Source organism: Nerophis lumbriciformis, linkage group LG37, assembly GCF_033978685.3.
Source record: "Nerophis lumbriciformis linkage group LG37, RoL_Nlum_v2.1, whole genome shotgun sequence".
NCBI classification, from domain to species: domain Eukaryota; kingdom Metazoa; phylum Chordata; class Actinopteri; order Syngnathiformes; family Syngnathidae; genus Nerophis; species Nerophis lumbriciformis.
This window is the reverse complement of record NC_084584.2, coordinates 4,834,515-4,855,934: the sequence shown is the minus strand read 5'-3', so window position 1 is coordinate 4,855,934 and position 21,420 is coordinate 4,834,515. Positions and strand designations below refer to the sequence as shown.

At 32.6% G+C, this 21,420-nt stretch overlaps 1 protein-coding gene across 5 annotated transcripts in view; it reads right to left on the bottom strand.

The window, feature by feature from the left end:
- stard13a (StAR related lipid transfer domain containing 13a) overlaps window positions 1-21,420 on the bottom strand; it is a 140,881-nt gene that overhangs the window by 49,513 nt on the left and 69,948 nt on the right. For 4 of the 5 annotated variants that reach the window (XM_072912615.1, XM_072912616.1, XM_061931439.2 and 1 more), the window contains one exon: window positions 3,371-3,442. Coding sequence is in view for 3 of the 5 variants with exons in the window: in XM_061931439.2 (XP_061787423.2) it covers window positions 3,371-3,442 (72 nt within the window). In the remaining 2 variants the exon portion in view is untranslated. Of the gene's footprint in view, window positions 1-3,370; window positions 3,443-11,823; window positions 11,926-21,420 lie in introns of those variants that run through there. The other variant, XM_061931440.2, reaches the window with a different exon arrangement.

The following is a 21,420-nucleotide window of genomic DNA, read 5'->3' as shown; positions in this document are numbered from 1 at the left end:
ATTAAGAATCGCGATTAATCTGATAATTGACTTTTTTTGACACCCCAAGTGGGTACCAATATGATTTGTCTGAGTGGCTGAATAGGACAGATTAAAAAAAATAATAAAAAATAAAAAATAAAAAAATATATATATATATATATTTTTTATTTTATTTTTATTTTTTTAACATTAAGAATCGCGATTAATCTAGAAATCGATTTTTTTTTTACACCCCTAGTGGGTATTGTCTGAATGGCTGAATAGGACAGATAAAAAAAATTTTTTTTAAATTTAAAAAATTATAGATTTTTTATTTTTCATAATCGATTAAGAATCGCGATTAATCAAGAAATCGAATTTTTTCACACCCTTAGTGGGTACCCATATGAATTGTCTCAGTGGCTAAATAGGACAGAGTAAAAAATAAAAAATGAAAAATTGAAACTGATTTTTTTTTTTTTTATCGATTAAGAATCGCGATTTATCTGAAAATGTATTTATTTTTTATTTTACTTTTTTGAAACCCTAAGTGGGTACCAACATGATTTGTCTGAGTGGCTGAATAGGACAGATTAAAAAATAAATAATAATAATAATACATTTTATATATATATATATATATATATATATATATATATATATATATATATATATATATATATATATATATATATATATATATATATATCGATTTTAGATTTTTTTTTTAATCGATTAAGAATCGCGATTAATCAAGAAATCGAATTTTTTGACATCTTTGGTGGGTATCAATATGATTTGTCTCAGTGGCTAAATAGGACAGAGTAAAAAAAATAAAACAATTAAACAGATTTTTTTTGTTAATCGATTAAGAATGGATGGATGAATGGATGAAGAATTGCGATTTATCTGAAAATCGATTTTTATTTTTTTTAAAGAAAAAAAAAAGATGATTTTTTTTCTTTTAATCCATTAAGAATCGCGATTAATCTGATAATTGACTTTTTTTGACACCCCAAGTGGGTACCAATATGATTTGTCTGATTGGCTGAATAGGACAGATTTAAAAAAAAAACAAAAAAAACATATATATATATATATATATATATATATATATATATATAGATTTTAGATATTTTTTTTAACATTAAGAATCGCGATTAATCTAGAAATCGATTTTTTTTACACCCCTAGTGGGTATTGTCTGAATGGCTGAAAAGGACAGATTAAAAAAAAAAAAATAATAATAATAGATTTTTTATTTTTCATAATCGATTAAGAATCGCGATTAATCAAGAAATCGAATTTTTTTTACACCCTTAGTGGGTACCCATATGAATTGTCTCAGTGGCTAAATAGGACAGAGTAAAAAATAAATACAAAAAATAAAAAATGAAAATTTTAAACTGATTTTTTTTTTTTTTATCGATTAAGAATCGCGATTTATCTGAAAATGTATTTATTTTTTATTTTACTTTTTTGAAACCCCAAGTGGGTAACAACATGATTTGTCTGAGTGGCTGAATAGGACAGATTAAAAAATAAATAAATAATAATAATACATTTTATATATATATACTGTATATATATCGATTTTAGATTTTTTTTTAATCAATTAAGAATCGCGATTAGTCTAGAAATCGATTTTTTTTTTACACCCCTAGTGGGTATCAATATGATTTGTCTGAGTGGCTGATTAGGACTGATTTAAAAAAAAAAAAAAAAAAAAAAAAAAAAAAAAGTTACGATTTTTTATTTTTCATAATCGATTAAGAATCGCGATTAATCAAGAAATCAAATTTTTTGACATCTTTGGTGGGCACCAATATGATTTGTCTCAGTGGCTAAATAGGACAGAGTAAAAAAAATAAAAAAATTAAACTGATTTTTTTTTTTTTTTATCGATTAAGAATGGATGGATGAATGGATGAAGAATTGCGATTTATCTGAAAATCGATTTATTTTTTTTATTTTTATTTTTTTACACCCCTAGTGGGTATTAATATGATTTGTCTGAGTGGCTGAATAGGACTGATTTAAAAAAAATAAAAATAAAAATAAAAATGATAATAATTTTTTGTTTTTTATTGATTAAGAATCATTACCAATAAGAGACACGATTGATCCAAAAATCGATTTTTTTGTGTGACACCCCTTCTATTGTGTAGCTGCTATCTCTTAGTAGCTATGAACGTGAAGAAGATGAAGGATATGAACGTGAAGAAGATGAAGGATATGAACGTAAAGAAGATGTGAGATATGAACGTAAAGAAGATGTGAGATATGAACGTGAAGAAGATGAAGGATATGAACGTGAAGAAGATGTGAGATATGAACGTGAAGAAGATGTGAGATATGAACGTGAAGAAGATGAAGGATATGAGCGTGAAGAAGATGAAGGATATGAACGTGAAGAAGATGAAGGATATGAACGTGAAGAAGATGAAGGATATGAACGTAAAGAAGATGTAAGATATGAACGTGAAGAAGATGAAGGATATGAACGTAAAGAAGATGTGAGATATGAACGTGAAGAAGATGAAGGATATGAACGTGAAGAAGATGAAGGATATGAACGTAAAGAAGATGTGAGATATGAACGTGAAGAAGATGAAGGATATGAACGTGAAGAAGATGAAGGATATGAACGTGAAGAAGATGAAGGATATGAACGTTAAAAAGATGAAGGATATGAACGTGAAGAAGAGGAAGGATATGAACGTGAAGAGGATGAAGGATATGAACGTGAAGAAGATGAAGGATATGAACGTGAAGAAGATGTGAGATTTGAACGTGAAGAAGATGAAGGATATGAACGTGAAGAAGATGAAGGATATGAACGTGAAGAAGATGTGAGATATGAACATGAAGAAGATGAAGGATATGAACGTGAAGAAGATGTGAGATATGAACGTGAAGAAGATGAAGGATATGAACGTGAAGATGTGAGATATGAACGTGAAGAAGATGTGAGATATGAACGTGAAGAAGATGTGAGATATGAACGTGAAGAAGATGTGAGATATGAACGTGAAGAAGATGAAGGATATGAACGTGAAGAAGATGTGAGATATGAACGTGAAGACGATGTGAGATATGAATGTGAAGAAGATGTGAGATATGAACGTGAAGAAGATGAAGGATATGAACGTGAAGATGTGAGATATGAACGTGAAGAAGATGAAGGATATGAACGTGAAGATGTGAGATATGAACGTGAAGAAGATGTGAGATATGAACGTGAAGAAGATGTGAGTGTTCCAGCAGAGACAAGAAGGCCTTTCCCATGACCCCTCCCCCTTATGGACAGGAAGTGGGTCCTGGAAATAGACGGCGTGCCACCAGAAGACGGGGAGGAGACGCAGGGAAAGTCAGAAGGTAAAAAAAAAAAAAAAGAGGTGCAAGTTACCTTGGTAGAGCTGCGCGTACTGAGGGAACCCGGCCGCCCTCAGCCAATCACACGCCTCCTTGGCCTCGAGCTCTGCAAGAAGGCGGGAAAAGCGGCGGCATTAAAAAAGGTCTCCGCCCACACGCCGTCCCAGCATTCCTAGCGTCCGGGGGCGGAATTTGCTGGCGCTCTGGGAATTGTCAGGAATGATGCGAGTGGGAAGACAGGAAGTGTGGCTGAGAGGAGCACGCTCGCCGCCTAACGCCGCGCCGTCCACGCAGACGTTACGCGCCGTCTCCGTGGCGACGCAACCCATTAGGCCCCTTTACTGCCCTCGGCTTTTACCGCTTTTTTTTCCATCAACATGTGCGACGTGAGTGTTTATGAGTGGCGTTTTAAACACACATTGGCGCTGACAAAGTCGCCGTGACGCCGCCAACGAGCACGTTTGTTCTAGAAAAGTCTGCTGAACTCAATTGTTTGCATGTTTGGGTGGGAAAATGAAGAAAACAAGTCGAAGTAAATGTTTAAAAGGAATACATTGAATAAATATTGCATTCAATATGCTCACTTAATTAGGTGCACAATTAAATCAAATATAAAAGCCAAAAGCATAGAAGTTGACTGCAAAGACAAGATATTTAACGTTCCAACTGGGAAACTTTGTTATTTTTTGCAAATATTAGCTCATTTTGAATTTAATGCGTGCAACATGTTTTAAAAAAAGCTGGCACAAGTGGCAAAAAAGACTGAGAAAGTTGAGGAATGCTACGGAGCCCCTAAAGGGACATGGGGAAAAAAATATTTTTTATAATTATTATTATTATTTTTATCTTTTTTAGACATGTATCTCGTGCGCACGAGATACATCCATCCATCCATCCATCCATCTTCTTCCGCTTATCCGAGGTCGGGTCGCGGGGGCAGCAGCCTAAGCAGAGAAGCCCAGACTTCCCTCTCCCCGGCCACTTCGTCCAGCTCCTCCCGGGGGATCCCGAGGCGTTCCCAGGCCAGCCGGGAGACATAGTCTTCCCAACGTGTCCTGGGTCTTCCCCGTGGCCTCCATCAAAAACAATCTACAATTACATCAAAAATAGTCTACAACTACATCAAAAACAATCTACAACTACATCAAAAACAATCTACAACTACATCAAAAACAATCTACAACTACATCCAAAACAGTCTACAACTACATCAAAAACAATCTACAACTACATCAAAAACAATCTACAACTACATCCAAAACAGTCTACAACTACATCAAAAACAATCTACAACAACATCAAAAACAATCTACAACTACATCCAAAACAGTCTACAACTACATCAAAAACAATCTACAACTACATCAAAAACAGTCTACAACTACATCCAAAACAGTCTACAACTTCATCAAAAACAATCTACAACTACATAAAAAAGAGTCGACAACTACATCAAAAACAATCTACAACTACATAAAAAAGAGTCGACAACTACATCAAAAACAATCTACAAATATATCAAAAAAGTCTACAACTACATAAAAAACAATCTACAACTACATCAAAAACAATCTACAAATACATAAAAAACAATCTACAACTACATCAAAAACTATCTACAAATACATCAAAAACAATCTACAACTACATCAAAAACAGTCGAAAACTACATCAAAAACAATCTAAAACTACATCAAAAACAATCCACAACTACATCAAAAACAGTCTACAACTACTTTAAAAAAGGTCTACAACTACATCAAATACAGTCTACAACTACATCAAAAACAGTTTACAACTACATCAAAAACAATCTACAACTACATCCAAAACAGTCTGCAACTACATCCAAAACTGTCTACAACTACATCAAAAACAATCTACAACTACATAAAAAACAGTCGACAACTACATCAAAAACAATCTACAACTACATAAAAAACAATCTACAACTACATAAAAAACAGTCGACAACTACATCAAAAACAATCTACAACTACATCAAAAACAATCTACAACTACATCCAAAACAGTCTACAACTACATCAAAAACAATCTACAACAACATCAAAAACAATCTACAACTACATCCAAAACAGTCTACAACTACATCAAAAACAATCTACAACTACATCCAAAACAATCTACAAATACATCCAAAACAATCTACTACTACATCAAAAACAGTCGACAACTACATCAAAAACAATCTACAACTACATCAAAAACAGTCTACAACTACATCCAAAACAGTCTACAACTACATCCAAAACAGTCTACAACTACATCCAAAACAGTCTACAACTTCATCAAAAACAATCTACAACTACATAAAAAAGAGTCGACAACTACATCAAAAACAATCTACAACTACATAAAAAAGAGTCGACAACTACATCAAAAACAATCTACAAATATATCAAAAAAGTCTACAACTACATAAAAAACAATCTACAACTACATCAAAAACAATCTACAAATACATAAAAAACAATCTACAACTACATCAAAAACTATCTACAAATACATCAAAAACAATCTACAACTACATCAAAAACAGTCGAAAACTACATCAAAAACAATCTAAAACTACATCAAAAACAATCCACAACTACATCAAAAACAGTCTACAACTACTTTAAAAAAGGTCTACAACTACATCAAATACAGTCTACAACTACATCAAAAACAGTTTACAACTACATCAAAAACAATCTACAACTACATCCAAAACAGTCTGCAACTACATCCAAAACTGTCTACAACTACATCAAAAACAATCTCCAACTACATCCAAAACCGTCTACAACTACATCAAAAACAATCTACAACTACATAAAAAACAGTCGACAACTACATCAAAAACAATCTACAACTACATCCAAAACAGTCTACAACTACATCCAAAACATTCCACAACTACATCCAAAACAGTCTACAACTACATCAAAAACAATCTACAACTACATCAAAAACAGTCGACAACTACATCAAAAACAATCTACAACTACATAAAAAAGAGTCGACAACTACATCAAAAACAATCTACAAATATATCAAAAACAGTCTACAACTACATCAAAAACAATCTACAACTACATCAAAAACAATCTACAAATACATAAAAAACAATCTACAACTACATCAAAAACTATCTACAACTACATCAAAAACAATCTACAAATACATCAAAAACAATCTACAACTACATCAAAAAGAGTCGACAACTACATCAAAAACAATCTAAAACTACATCAAAAACAATCCACAACTACATAAAAAAGAGTCGACAACTACATCAAAAACAATCTACAAATATATCAAAAAAGTCTACAACTACATAAAAAACAATCTACAACTACATCAAAAACAATCTACAAATACATAAAAAACAATCTACAACTACATCAAAAACTATCTACAAATACATCAAAAACAATCTACAACTACATCAAAAACAGTCGAAAACTACATCAAAAACAATCTAAAACTACATCAAAAACAATCCACAACTACATCAAAAACAGTCTACAACTACTTTAAAAAAGGTCTACAACTACATCAAATACAGTCTACAACTACATCAAAAACAGTTTACAACTACATCAAAAACAATCTACAACTACATCCAAAACAGTCTGCAACTACATCCAAAACTGTCTACAACTACATCAAAAACAATCTCCAACTACATCCAAAACCGTCTACAACTACATCAAAAACAATCTACAACTACATAAAAAACAGTCGACAACTACATCAAAAACAATCTACAACTACATCCAAAACAGTCTACAACTACATCCAAAACATTCCACAACTACATCCAAAACAGTCTACAACTACATCAAAAACAATCTACAACTACATCAAAAACAGTCGACAACTACATCAAAAACAATCTACAACTACATAAAAAAGAGTCGACAACTACATCAAAAACAATCTACAAATATATCAAAAACAGTCTACAACTACATCAAAAACAATCTACAACTACATCAAAAACAATCTACAAATACATAAAAAACAATCTACAACTACATCAAAAACTATCTACAACTACATCAAAAACAATCTACAAATACATCAAAAACAATCTACAACTACATCAAAAAGAGTCGACAACTACATCAAAAACAATCTAAAACTACATCAAAAACAATCCACAACTACATCAAAAACAGTCTACTACTACTTTAAAAAAGGTCTACAACTACATCAAATACAGTCTACAACTACATCAAAAACAGTTTACAACTACATCAAAAACAATCTACAACTACATCCAAAACAGTCTGCAACTACATCCAAAACTGTCTACAACTACATCAAAAACAATCTACAACTACATAAAAAAAACAGTCGACAACTACATCAAAAACAATCTACAACTACATAAAAAACAGTCGACAACTACATCAAAAACAATCTACAACTACATCAAAAACAATCTACAACTACAACAAAAACAGTCGACAATACATCAAAAACAGTCGACAACTACATCAAAAACAGTCTATAACTACTTCAAAAAAAGAGTCAACAACTACATCAAAAACAGCTGACAACTACATCCAAAACAATCTACAACTACATCCAAAACAACCTACAACTACATCAAAAACAGTCTACAACTACATCAAAAGCAGTCTACAGCTACATCAAAAACAGTCTACCACTACATCAAAAACAGTCGACGACTGCATAAAAAATAGTCGACAACTACCGGTCGGACGTGCCCTAAACACCTCCCTAGGAGCAGGAGATACATGTCTAAAAAAATAAAAATAAAATAAAATTATTTTAATTCTTTTATTTTTTATAACTTTATAAAAAGTTTCTCGTGCGCACGATATACATGTCTAAAAAAAAAAAAAAAAATGTTTTTTTTTTTAAAATAAAAAATTCCCCCATGTCCCTTTAGGGGCTCCGTAGAATGCTCATCAAACACAGGTGTGCAGGCTAATTGGGAACAGGTGGGTGCCATGATTGGGTATAAAAACAGCTTCCCAAAAAATGCTCAGTCTTTCACAAGAAAGGATGGGGCGAGGTACACCCCTTTGTCCACAACTGCGTGAGCAAATTGTTGAACAGTTTAAGAACAACGTTTCTCAAAGTGCAATTGCAAGAAATTTAGGGATTTCAACATCTACGCTCCATAATATCATCAAAAGGTTCAGAGAATCTGGAGAAATCACTCCACGTAAGCAGCATGGCCGGAAACCAACATTGAATGACCGTGACCTTCCATCCCTCAGACGGCACTGTATCAAAAACCCACATCAATCTCTAAAGGATATCACCACATGGGCTCAGGAACACTTCAGAAAACCACTGTCACTAAATACAGTTGGTCGCTACATCTGTAAGTGCAAGTTAAAGCTCTACTATGCAAAGCCAAAGCCATTTATCAACAACACCCAGAAACGCCGCCGGCTTCTCTGGGCCCGAGATCATCTAAGATGGACTCATGCAAAGTGGAAAAGTGTTCTGTGGTCTGACGAGTCCACATTTCAAATTGTTTTTGGAAACTGTGGACATTGTGTCATCTGGACCAAAGGGGAAGCGAACCATCCAGACTGTAATTGACGCAAAGTTCAAAAGCCAGCATGTGTGATGGTATGGGGGTGTATTAGTGCCCAAGGCATGGGTAACTTACACATCTGTGAAGGCACCATTAATGCTGAAAGGTACATACAAGTTTTGGAACAACATATGCTGCCATCTAAGCGCCGTCCTTTTCATGGACGCCCCTGCTTATTTCAGCAAGACAATGCCAAGCCACATTCAGCACGTGTTACAACAGCGGGGCTTTGTAAAAAAACAGTGCGGGTACTTTCCTGGCCCGCCTGCAGTCCAGACCTGTCCCCCATCGAAAATGTGTGGCGCATTATGAAGTGTAAAATACGACAGCGGAGACCCCGGACTGTTGAACGACCGAAGCTCTACATAAAACAAGAATGGGAAAGAATTCCACTTTCAAAGCTACAACAATTAGTTTCCTCAGTTCCCAATTGTTTATTGAGTGTTGTTAAAAGAAAAGGTGATGTAACACAGTGGTGAACATGCCCTTTCCCAACTACTTTGGCACGTGTTGCAGCCATGAAATTCTAAGTTAATTATTATTTGCAAAAAAAAAAAAAAAAGTTTATGAGTTTGAACATCAAATATGTTGTCTTTGTAGCATATTCAATTGAATATGGGTTGAAAAGGATTTGCAAATCATTGTATTCCCAACTCATATGGAAACGGGGTTTGTACAATCATAAGCAATAGTAACTAATAACTAAGGTTTTTTTTTTAATGTAGTTGTAGAAAAACAGTCTAAAACGACATCACAAACAATCTACAACGACATCTACAATTACATCAAAAATAGTCTACAACTACATCAAAAACAATCTACAACTACATCAAAAACAATCTACAACTACATCAAAAACAATCTACAACTACATCAAAAACAATCTACAACTACATCAAAAGCAGTCTACAACTATATCCAAAACAATCTACAACTACATCAAAAACAATCTACAACTACATCAAAAACAATCTACAACTACATCAAAAACAATCTACAACTATATCCAAAACAATCTACAACTACATCAAAAACAATCTACAACTACATCAAAAACAATCTACAACTACATCAAAAAAAATCTAAAAATACACCAAAAAAGATCTACTACTACATCAAAAACAGTCGACAACTACATCAAAAACAATCTACAACTACATCAAAAATAGTCTACAACTACATCCAAAACAGTCTACAACTACATCAAAAACAATCTACAACTACATAAAAAAACAGTCGACAACTACATCAAAAACAATCTACAACTACATCAAAAACTATCTACAACTACATCAAAAACAATCTACAAATACATCAAAAACAATCTAAAACGACATCAAAAACAATCCACAACTACGTCAAAAACAGTCTACAACTACATCAAAACAGTCTACAACTACATCAAAAACAGTCTACAACTACATCAAAACAGTCTACAACTACATCCAAAACAGTCTACAACTACATCAAAAACAATCTACAACTACATCAATAGCTTGTGCTAAAACTAAGGTAGCAAAGAATGGACAATGCAAATGTGGTTTTCATGGAAAAAGAGTTACAAAATAACAGGTTTACAGTAAATGGAAAAATGTTTATTATTAAGAGAGTCAATGGGGGACAAAAGGGTAAAATGGTTATTATTAAGAGAGTCAATGGAGGACAAAAGGGTAAAATGGTTATTATTAAGAGAGTCAATAGGGGACAAAATGGTAAAATGGTTATTATTAAGAGAGTCAATGGAGGACAAAAGGGTAAAATGGTTATTATTAAGAGAGTCAATGGGGGACAAAAGGGTAAAATGGTTATTATTAAGAGAGTCAATAGGGGACAAAATGGTAAAATGGTTATTATTAAGAGAGTCAATGGAGGACAAAAGGGTAAAATGGTTATTATTAAGAGAGTCAATGGGGGACAAAAGGGTAAAATGGTTATTATTAAGAGAGTCAATAGGGGACAAAATGGTAAAATGGTTATTATTAAGAGAGTCAATGGGGGACAAAAGGGTAAAATGGTTATTATTAAGAGAGTCAATGGGGGACAAAAGGGTAAAATGGTTATTATTAAGAGAGTCAATAGGGGACAAAATGGTAAAATGGTTATTATTAAGAGAGTCAATGGGGGACAAAAGGGTAAAATGGTTATTATTAAGAGAGTCAATGGGGGACAAAAGGGTCCTGGGAACTCTAATGTATACTCACTCAATAGTTCCTGATATAAATAACGGACAATGCAAATTTTGAAATGAATTCCGTCACAACACCTTCAACATGAGCATCGTGTTGCATGACGTCATGGTCAAAGGCATTAAAGGTCACATAAAGGTCACATAAAGGGAGTGAGATGCTCATCAAGTCAACTATGACAATGATAAAATGGAAGCCTGGGAGTCAATTCTGCACGGCAACAGAATTATTTGTTGTAAAAAGCAGCCAATCGGAATGAAGGAAAATACAAATGAATGAAAAAAAGTCTTCATGGAGGAGGACAACATGTCACTCTGACATCTCCTCACTTCTTCTCTCATCTCCTAGACCTTCTAATGGAGGACAAGATGTCACTCTGACATCTCCTCACTTCTTCTCTCATCTCCTAGATCATCTAATGGAGGACAAGACGTCACTCTAACATCTCCTCACTTCTTCTCTCATCTCCTAGATCATCTAATGGAGGACAAGACGTCACTCTAACATCTCCTCACTTCTTCTCTAATGGAGGACAAGACGTCACTCTGACATCTCCTCACTTCTTCTCTCATCTCCTAGATCATCTAATGGAGGACAAGACGTCACTCTGACATCTCCTCACTTCTTCTCTAATGGAGGACAAGACGTCACTCTGACATCTCCTCACTTCTTCTCTCATCTCCATGCTAGAGGACAAAATGTCAAGAAGCTTACTTGAAGACTTCATGGCTCATGGATGTCCCGTCTTCATCCTCCTCCTCCTCCTCCCTCACACCTGCACTCTCAGGTTGTAACGAGGTTGTCTTGTCCTCCTCACACACTTCCCTCCATCCTCCTCCACACTACATCTCCACAAGACGTCACACAGGAAATGACTCCTTTCACACAAGCTTGTCTCCGCCTAGGAGGTCAGCTGGACTCTTATCTTCTCTTCATTGGTCGGAACACACACACACACACACACACACACACACACACACACACACACGCACAGTATAGCAGTTGAGTATTCTAGATTTCTTCTTCTTCTTTTTTTTTTTAGATTTTAAAGATGTTTTGTGCGTCTAAAACATAATTTTCTGGGATTGTTCACCACAAGTGATATCATCAGGTCACAACTAAACTGGGTCAAAGGTCGTATTGGGGTCACAAAAGCCATTTAAAACATCCAAAATACAGGAAAAAAATAAATAAATAAAATAAAACCCAGACAGTATTATTTATTAGTTAATATTGATTATGATTGTAGATCATTTGTTTATTTATTGTATTTATGAGATAGTGAACCTCATGAAGTGTCCAGTCTGAACATTTTACTACTTCTTTAGCAACTTGATCAGGATTTTTTTTTTATGTAGTTGTAGAAAAACAGTCTAAAACTACATCACAAACAATCTACAACGACATAAAAAACAATCTACAACTACATAAAAAACAGTCGACAACTACATCAAAAACAATCTATAACAACATCAAAAATAATCTACAACTACATCGAAAACAGTCTACAACTACATCAAAAACAATCTACAACAACATCAAAAACAATCTACAACTACATCAAAACTATCTACAACTACATCAAAAACTATCTACAACTACATCAAAAACAATCTACAAATACATAAAAAACAATCTACAACTACATCAAAAACAATCCACAACTACATCAAAACCAGTCTACAACTACTTAAAAAAGGTCTAAAACTACATCAAATACAGTCTACAACTACATCAAAAACAGTCTACAACTACATCAAAAAAAAGTCTACAACCACGTCAAAAAAAGAGTCGACAACTACATCAAAAACAGTCTACAACTACATCAAAAACAGTCCACAACTACATCAAGAACAGTCTACAACTACGTCAAAAAAAGAGTCGACAACTACATCAAAAACAGTCTACAACTACGTCAAAAAAAGAGTCGACAACTACATCAAACACAGTCTACAACTACATCAAAAACAGTCTACAACCACGTCAAAAAAAGTCGACAACTACATCAAAAACAATCTACAACTACATCAAAAACAATCTACAAATACATCAAAAACAATCTACAACTACATCAAAAACAATCTACAACTACATCAAAAACAATCTACAACTACATCAAAAACAGACTACAACTACTTAAAAAAAGTTCTACAACTACATCAAATACAGTCTACAACTACATCAAAAACAGTTTACAACTACATCAAAAACAGTTTACAACTACATCAAAAACAATCTACAACTACATCCAAAACAGTCTACAACTACATAAAAAACAATCTACAACTACATCAAAAACAATCCACAACTACATCAAAAACAATCTACAACTACAACAAAAACAGTTGACAACTACATCAAAAACAGTCAACAACTACATCAAAAACAATCTACAACTACATCAAAAACAGTCTATAACTATGTCAAAAAAAAAAGTAATCAACTACATCAAAAACAGCTGACAACTACATCCAAAACAATCTACAACTACATCCAAAACAACCTACAACTACATAAAAAACAACCTACAACTACATCAAAAGCAGTCTACAGCTACATCAAAAACAGTCTACCACTACATTAAAAACAGTCGACAACTGCATAAAAAATAGTCGACAACTACATCAAAAACAATCTACAACTACATCAAAAACAATCGACAAATACATCAAAAACAGTCTACAACTATGTCAAAAAAAGAGTCGACAACTACATCAAAAACAGTCTACATCTACATCAAAAACAGTCTACAACTACATCCAAAACAGTCTACATCTACGTCAAAAACAGTCTACAACTACGTCAAAAACAGTCTACAACTACATCAAAAACAGTCTACAACTACATCAAAAACAGTCTACAACTACATCAAAAAGAGTCTACAACTACATCAAAAACAGTCTACAACTACATCAAAAACAGTCTACAACTACATCAAAAAGAGTCGACAACTACATCAAAAACAGTCTACAACTACATCAAAAAGAGTCGACAACTACATCAAAAACAGTCTACAACTACATCAAAAACAGTCTATAGCTACATCAAAAACAGTCTACAACTACATCAAAAACAGTCTACAACTATGTCAAAAAAAGAGTCGACAACTAAATCAAAAACAGTCTACATCTACATCAAAAACAGTCCACAACTACATCCAAAACAGTCTACAACTACATCAAAAACAGTCTACAACCACGTCAAAAAAAGAGTCGACAACTACATCAAAAACAGTCTACAACTACATCAAAAACAGTCTACAACTACATCAAAAACAGTCTACAACTACGTCAAAAACAGTCGACAACTACATCAAACACAGTCTACAACTACATCAAAAACAGTCTACAACTACATCAAAAACAGTCGACAACTACATCAAAAAGAGTCGACAACTACATCAAAAACAGTCTATAACTACGTCAAAAAAAGAGTCAACAACTACATCAAAAACAGCTGACAACTACATCCAAAACAATCTACAACTACATCCAAAACAACCTACAATTACATCAAAAGCATTCTACAGCTACATCAAAAACAGTCTACCACTACATTAAAAACAGTCGACAACTGCATAAAAAATAGTCGACAACTACATCAAAAACAATCTACAACTACATCAAAAACAGTCGACAACTACATCAAAAACAGCCTACAACTATGTCAAAAAAAGAGTCGACAACTACATCAAAAACAGTCTACATCTACATCAAAAACAGTCTACAACTACATCCAAAACAGTCTACAACTACATCAAAAAGAGTCTACAACCACGTCAAAAAAAGAGTCGACAACTACATCAAAAACAGTCTACAACTACATCAAAAACAGTCTACAACTACATCAAAAACAGTCTACAACTACATCAAAAAGAGTCGACAACTACATCAAAAACAGTCTACAACTACATCAAAAACAGTCTACAACTACATCAAAAACAGTCTACAACTACATCAAAAACAGTCTACAACTACATCAAAAAAACTCTACAACCACGTCAAAAAAAGAGTCGACAACTACATCAAAAACAGTCTACAACTACATCAAAAACAGACTACAACTACTTAAAAAAGTTCTACAACTACATCAAATACAGTCTACAACTACATCAAAAACAGTTTACAACTACATCAAAAACAATCTACAACTACATCAAAAACAATCCACAACTACATAAAAAACAGTCCACAACTACATAAAAAACAGTCGACAACTACATCAAAAACAATCCACAAAACAAAACAAAAACCTGATGAAGTTGCTAAAGAAGTAGTAAAATGTTCAGACTGGACACGTCATGAGGTTCACTGTCTCATAAATACAATAAATAAACAAATGATCTACAATCATAAGCAATAGTAACTGATAAAAATTCACTAATAAATAAAACTGTCTGGAATATCTAAAATGATCTAATATGATGTACAAATAAAATGAACACATTTAATTAATAACTATATTATAAAAGTCAAAATGACATTCATACATTTAATAATTATATTTATTCATTTTCAATATCTTTTTTTGTTGTTGTAATTTTGCCTACATGATGTGTGTGTGTGTGTGTGTGTGTGTGTGTGTGTGTGTGAGAACAAAGCAGCGTTGTGTTCCTGGGCCCAGAATGTAATCAAGCAATGAATTAGCAGGCTGACATGTTGCTGTCACACACACACACACACACACACACACACACACACACACACACACACACACACACACACACACACACACACACACACACACACACACACACACACACACACACACACACACACACACACACACACACACACACACACACACACACGGGGGCACTAATCCAGGCAACCTGCTGGCATGAAGGCATGACAACATGAATGTGTGAATGTGTGCCTTCACAAGTGCACAACAAAAGTCATTCCTGACACAGGTGGGGTGCCAACACACACACACACACACACACACACACACACACACACACACACACACACACACACACACACACACACACACACACACACACACACACACACACACACAAAGTCCCTGCCAGAAACGTAATTTCCATCTTTTTGTCAGACAGTGGGTTAAGAGAACATGGTGCACCACCTCAGGAGGGATAACAATCTACAACTACATCCAAAACAATCTACAACAACGTCAAAAACAGTCTACAACTACATCAAAAACAGTGTAAAACTACGTCAAAAACAGTCTGCATACAACTACGTCAAAAACAACCTACAACTACGTCACAAACAGTCTACAACTACATCAAAAAGAGCTTACAACTACGTCAAAAACAGTCAACAACTACATCAAAAACAGTCTACAACTACATTAAAAACAATCAACAACTACGTCAAAAACAGTCTACAACTACGTCAAAAACAGTCTACAACTACATCAAAAACAGTCTACAACTACATTAAAAACAGTCTACAACTACATCAAAAACAGTCTACAACTACGTCAAAAACAGTCTACAACTACGTCAAAAACAGTCTACAACTACATCAAAAACAATCAACAACTACGTCAAAAACAGTCTACAACTACATCAAAAACAGTCTACAACTACATAAAAAACAATCAACAACTACGTCAAAAACAGTCTACAACTACATCAAAAACAGTCTACAACTACATAAAAAACAATCAACAACTACATCAAAAACAGTCTACTAATACATCAAAACAGTCTACAACTAAATCAAAAACAATCTACAACTACATCAAAACAGTCTACAACTACATCAAAAACAATCTACAACTACATCAAAACAGTCTACAACTACGTCAAAAACAGTCTACAAATACGTCAAAACAGTCTACAACAACATCAAAAACAGTCTACAAATATATCAAAAACAGTCTGCAACTACATCAAAAACAATCTCCAACTACATCAAAACAGTCTACAACTACGTCAAAAACAGTCTACAAATACGTCAAAAACAGTCTACAACTACATCAAAAACAGTCGACAACTACATCAAAACAGTCTACAACTACATCAAAAACAGTCTACAAATACGTCAAAAACAGTCTACAACTACATCAAAAACAATCTACAAATACGTCAAAAACAGTCTACAACTACATCAAAACAGTCTACAAATACATCAAAAACAGTCTGCAACTACATCAAAAACAATCTCCAACTACATCAAAAACACCTACATAAAAAACAACCAACAACTATATCAAAAAAATCAACAACCCATATCATGCATCAATATATAATCTACATCAAAAACAATCTCCAACTACATCGAAAACTACCTACACCTACATCAAAACAACCTACGACTATATCAAAATCAATCTTCGTAAAAAATCTACAACTTCACCAAAATAATCTACAACTACATCAAAAACAATACAAAACAACATCAAAAAGAGTCTACAACTACATCAAAATCAATCCACAACTACATCAAAATCAATCCACAACTACGTCAAAAACAATCTACAACTACATCAAAAACAATCTAAAACCACATCATAAACAATACAAAACATCAAAAACAATACAAAACAACATCAACAACAACCTACAACTACATCAAAAACATCTGCAACACATATCACACATCAATACATAATCTAAAAAAAAAAACAATCTCCAACTACATCGAAAACTACCTACACCTACATCAAAACAACCTACAACTAGGTCAAAAACAATACAAAACAACATCAAAAACAATCGACAACTATATCAAAAACATCTGCGACACATATCACACTTCAATACATAATCTAAATGTCCCTTGTGGATCATTAAAGTTTGTCTAAGTTTAAGTCTAAATCAAAAACAATCTCCAACTACATCGAAAACTACCTACACCTACATCAAAACAACCTACAACTATATCAAAAACAATCTATGTAAAAAAAATACAACTACACCAAAAACAATCTAAAACTACATCAAAAACAATGCAAAATGACAACAAAAACAACCTACAATTACATGAAAAACAACCTACAACTACATGAAAAACAACCTACAACTACATGAAAAACAACCTACAACTACATGAAAAACAACCTACAACTACATGAAAAACAACCTACAACTACATGAAAAACAACCTACAACTACATGAAAAACAACCTACAACTACATGAAAAACAACCTACAACTACATGAAAAACAACCTACAACTACATGAAAAACAACCTACATCTACATGAAAAACAACCTACATCTACATGAAAAACAACCTACAACTACATGAAAAACAACCTACATCTACATGAAAAACAACCTACAACTACATCAAATACAACCTACAACTACATGAAAAACAACCTACAACTACATGAAAAACAACCTACAACTACATGAAAAACAACCTACAACTACATCAAAAACAGTCTAAAACTACATCAAAAACAGTCTAAAACTACGTCAAAAACAGTCTACAACTACGTCAAAAACAACCTACAAGTACGTCAAAAACAGTCTACAACTACATCAAAAACAGTCGACAACTACATCAAAAACAATCGACAACTACATCAAAAACAATCAACAACTACATCAAAAACAGTCTACAACTACATCAAAAACAGTCCAAAACTACGTCAAAAACAGTCTACAACTACGTCAAAAACAGTCTACAACTACGTCAAAAACAGTCTACAACTACATCAAAAACAGTCTACAACTACGTCAAAAACAGTCAACTACATCAAAAACAGTCTACAACTACATTAAAAACAATCAACAACTACGTCAAAAACAGTCTACAACTACATCAAAAACAGTCTACAACTACATCAAAAACAGTCTACAACTACATCAAAAACAGTCTACAACTACGTCAAAAACAGTCAACAACTACATCAAAAACAGTCTACAACTACATTAAAAACAATCAACAACTACGTCAAAAACAGTCTACAACTACATCAAAAACAGTCTACAAGTATGTCAAAAACAGTCAACAACTACATCAAAAACAGTCTACAAGTACATCAAAAACAATCAACAACTACGTCAAAAACAGTCTACAACTACGTCAAAAACAGTCTACAACTACGTCAAAAACAGTCTACAACTACATCAAAAACAGTCTACAACTACATCAAAAACAGTCTACAACTACATTAAAAACAGTCTACAACTACATCAAAAACAGTCTACAACTACGTCAAAAACAGTCTACAACTACGTCAAAAACAGTCTACAACTACGTCAAAAACAGTCTACAACTACATCAAAAACAATCAACAACTACATCAAAAAACAGTCTATAACTACATCAAAGACAACCTACAACTACATAAAAAACAATCAACAACTACATCAAAAACAGTCTATAACTACATCAAAACAGTCTACAACTACATCAAAAACAGTCTACAACTACATCAAAACAGTCTACAACTACATCAAAAACAATCTACAACTACATCAAAACAGTCTACAACTACATGAAAAACAGTCTACAACTACATGAAAAACAACCTACAACTACATGAAAAACAACCTACAACTACATGAAAAACAACCTACAACTACATGAAAAACAACACACATATCAGACACAACTCCATCATTATTGTGACACCAATAGAGATGATGTCCTATGGGTGGGACACGTGCCGTTGAGCAAGGCACCAAAAGGTGACGTGGGTGTTCAGAGTTTAGTGGAAGAAGTTCATGGTCTCAGACACGTGGGCTTCAGTCTCAACAGTGACATCATTTCCTGTCCTCCTTTTTCCCAGGCCTCCCGAACGCCACGCCAGATAAAAAGTACAAGAGGAAGTTGCCAGACTGAACATGTCACAGACGCTTAGAGGACCACCACTTTATCTGTTCATCCATTTTCTACCGCTTGTCCCTCTCGGGGGTGCTGGAGCCTATCCCAGCTGCACTCACATTCACACACTAGAGAGCAGTTAGTGTTGCCAATCAACTTATCCCCAAAACTCTCAGAGTCACATGCAAACTCACACACAAAGACCAAGGGATCGAACCCAAGACCCTCTTATTGTGAGGCACACGCACTAACCCTTGTACCAGCGTGCTGACCGAATGTATCTATTATTAACTATAAATTATTTAATTCTATACATATAATTATTATTATTATTATTAATATTGTATTATTGTTAGTATCATATTATTATAAATAAAATAGCATACTATTAAGTGTTATATGATATACAACAATTATATTATAATATATATATAACAATTATTACTACTGTATATTAATAATTATTAGTAGTAATCATTATTTTATTAATGACAAATCAGATTATTCGTAAAATAATATTATATTAATGCAAATAAAATTAATAATAATAACAATTATTATTATTATTACATAATATATATTATTATTGATACTGTATTAATGTTATGAATCATATTATCATTATAAATCAAAAATAGCATTCTAATAAGTATTATATAATATATAACGATTATATATAACAATTATTACTACTTTATAATAATTATTAGTGGTGGTATTTATTACGTTATTAATGACAAATCTTACTATTCATAAAAATAAGATGCACTATATTAATGCAAATGATAATAATAATCAATAATTATTACGACATAATTATATATACATATAATTATTATGATTATTAATATTGCATTAATATTATTAATCGTATTATCAATTATGAAAAATAGCATACTAATATAAATATGATATAATATATAACAATTGTATTATTATATATAACAATTATTACTACTATATAATAATTAGAAGTATTTATTATGTTATTAATGACAATCATATTAGTCATAATTATATTTATTATATAAATGTAAATTAGATATTTATATACAACCATTATTAATATTGCATTAGTGTTATTAATCATATTATACATAAAAACAGCATACTAACAATTATTATATAATATATAACAATTATATTTTATAAAACGATTATTACTACTATATAATAATTATTAGTAGCATTTATTATATTAATGACAAATCGTATTCATAAAAATATTATATTAATGCAAATAATACTAATAATAATAATCAGTAATCATTATATATATATAATTATTATGATTATTAATATTGCATTAATGTTATTAATCGTATTATCAACTATAAAAAATAGCATACTAATATAAATATGATATAATATATAACAATTGTAATATTATATATAACAATTATTACTACTATATAATAATTAGAAGTATGTATTATGTTATTAATGACAATCATATTAGTCATAACAATTATATTTATTATATAAATGTAAATAATATTAATAATAAATAATCATTATTAGATATTTATATACAACCATTATTAATATTGCA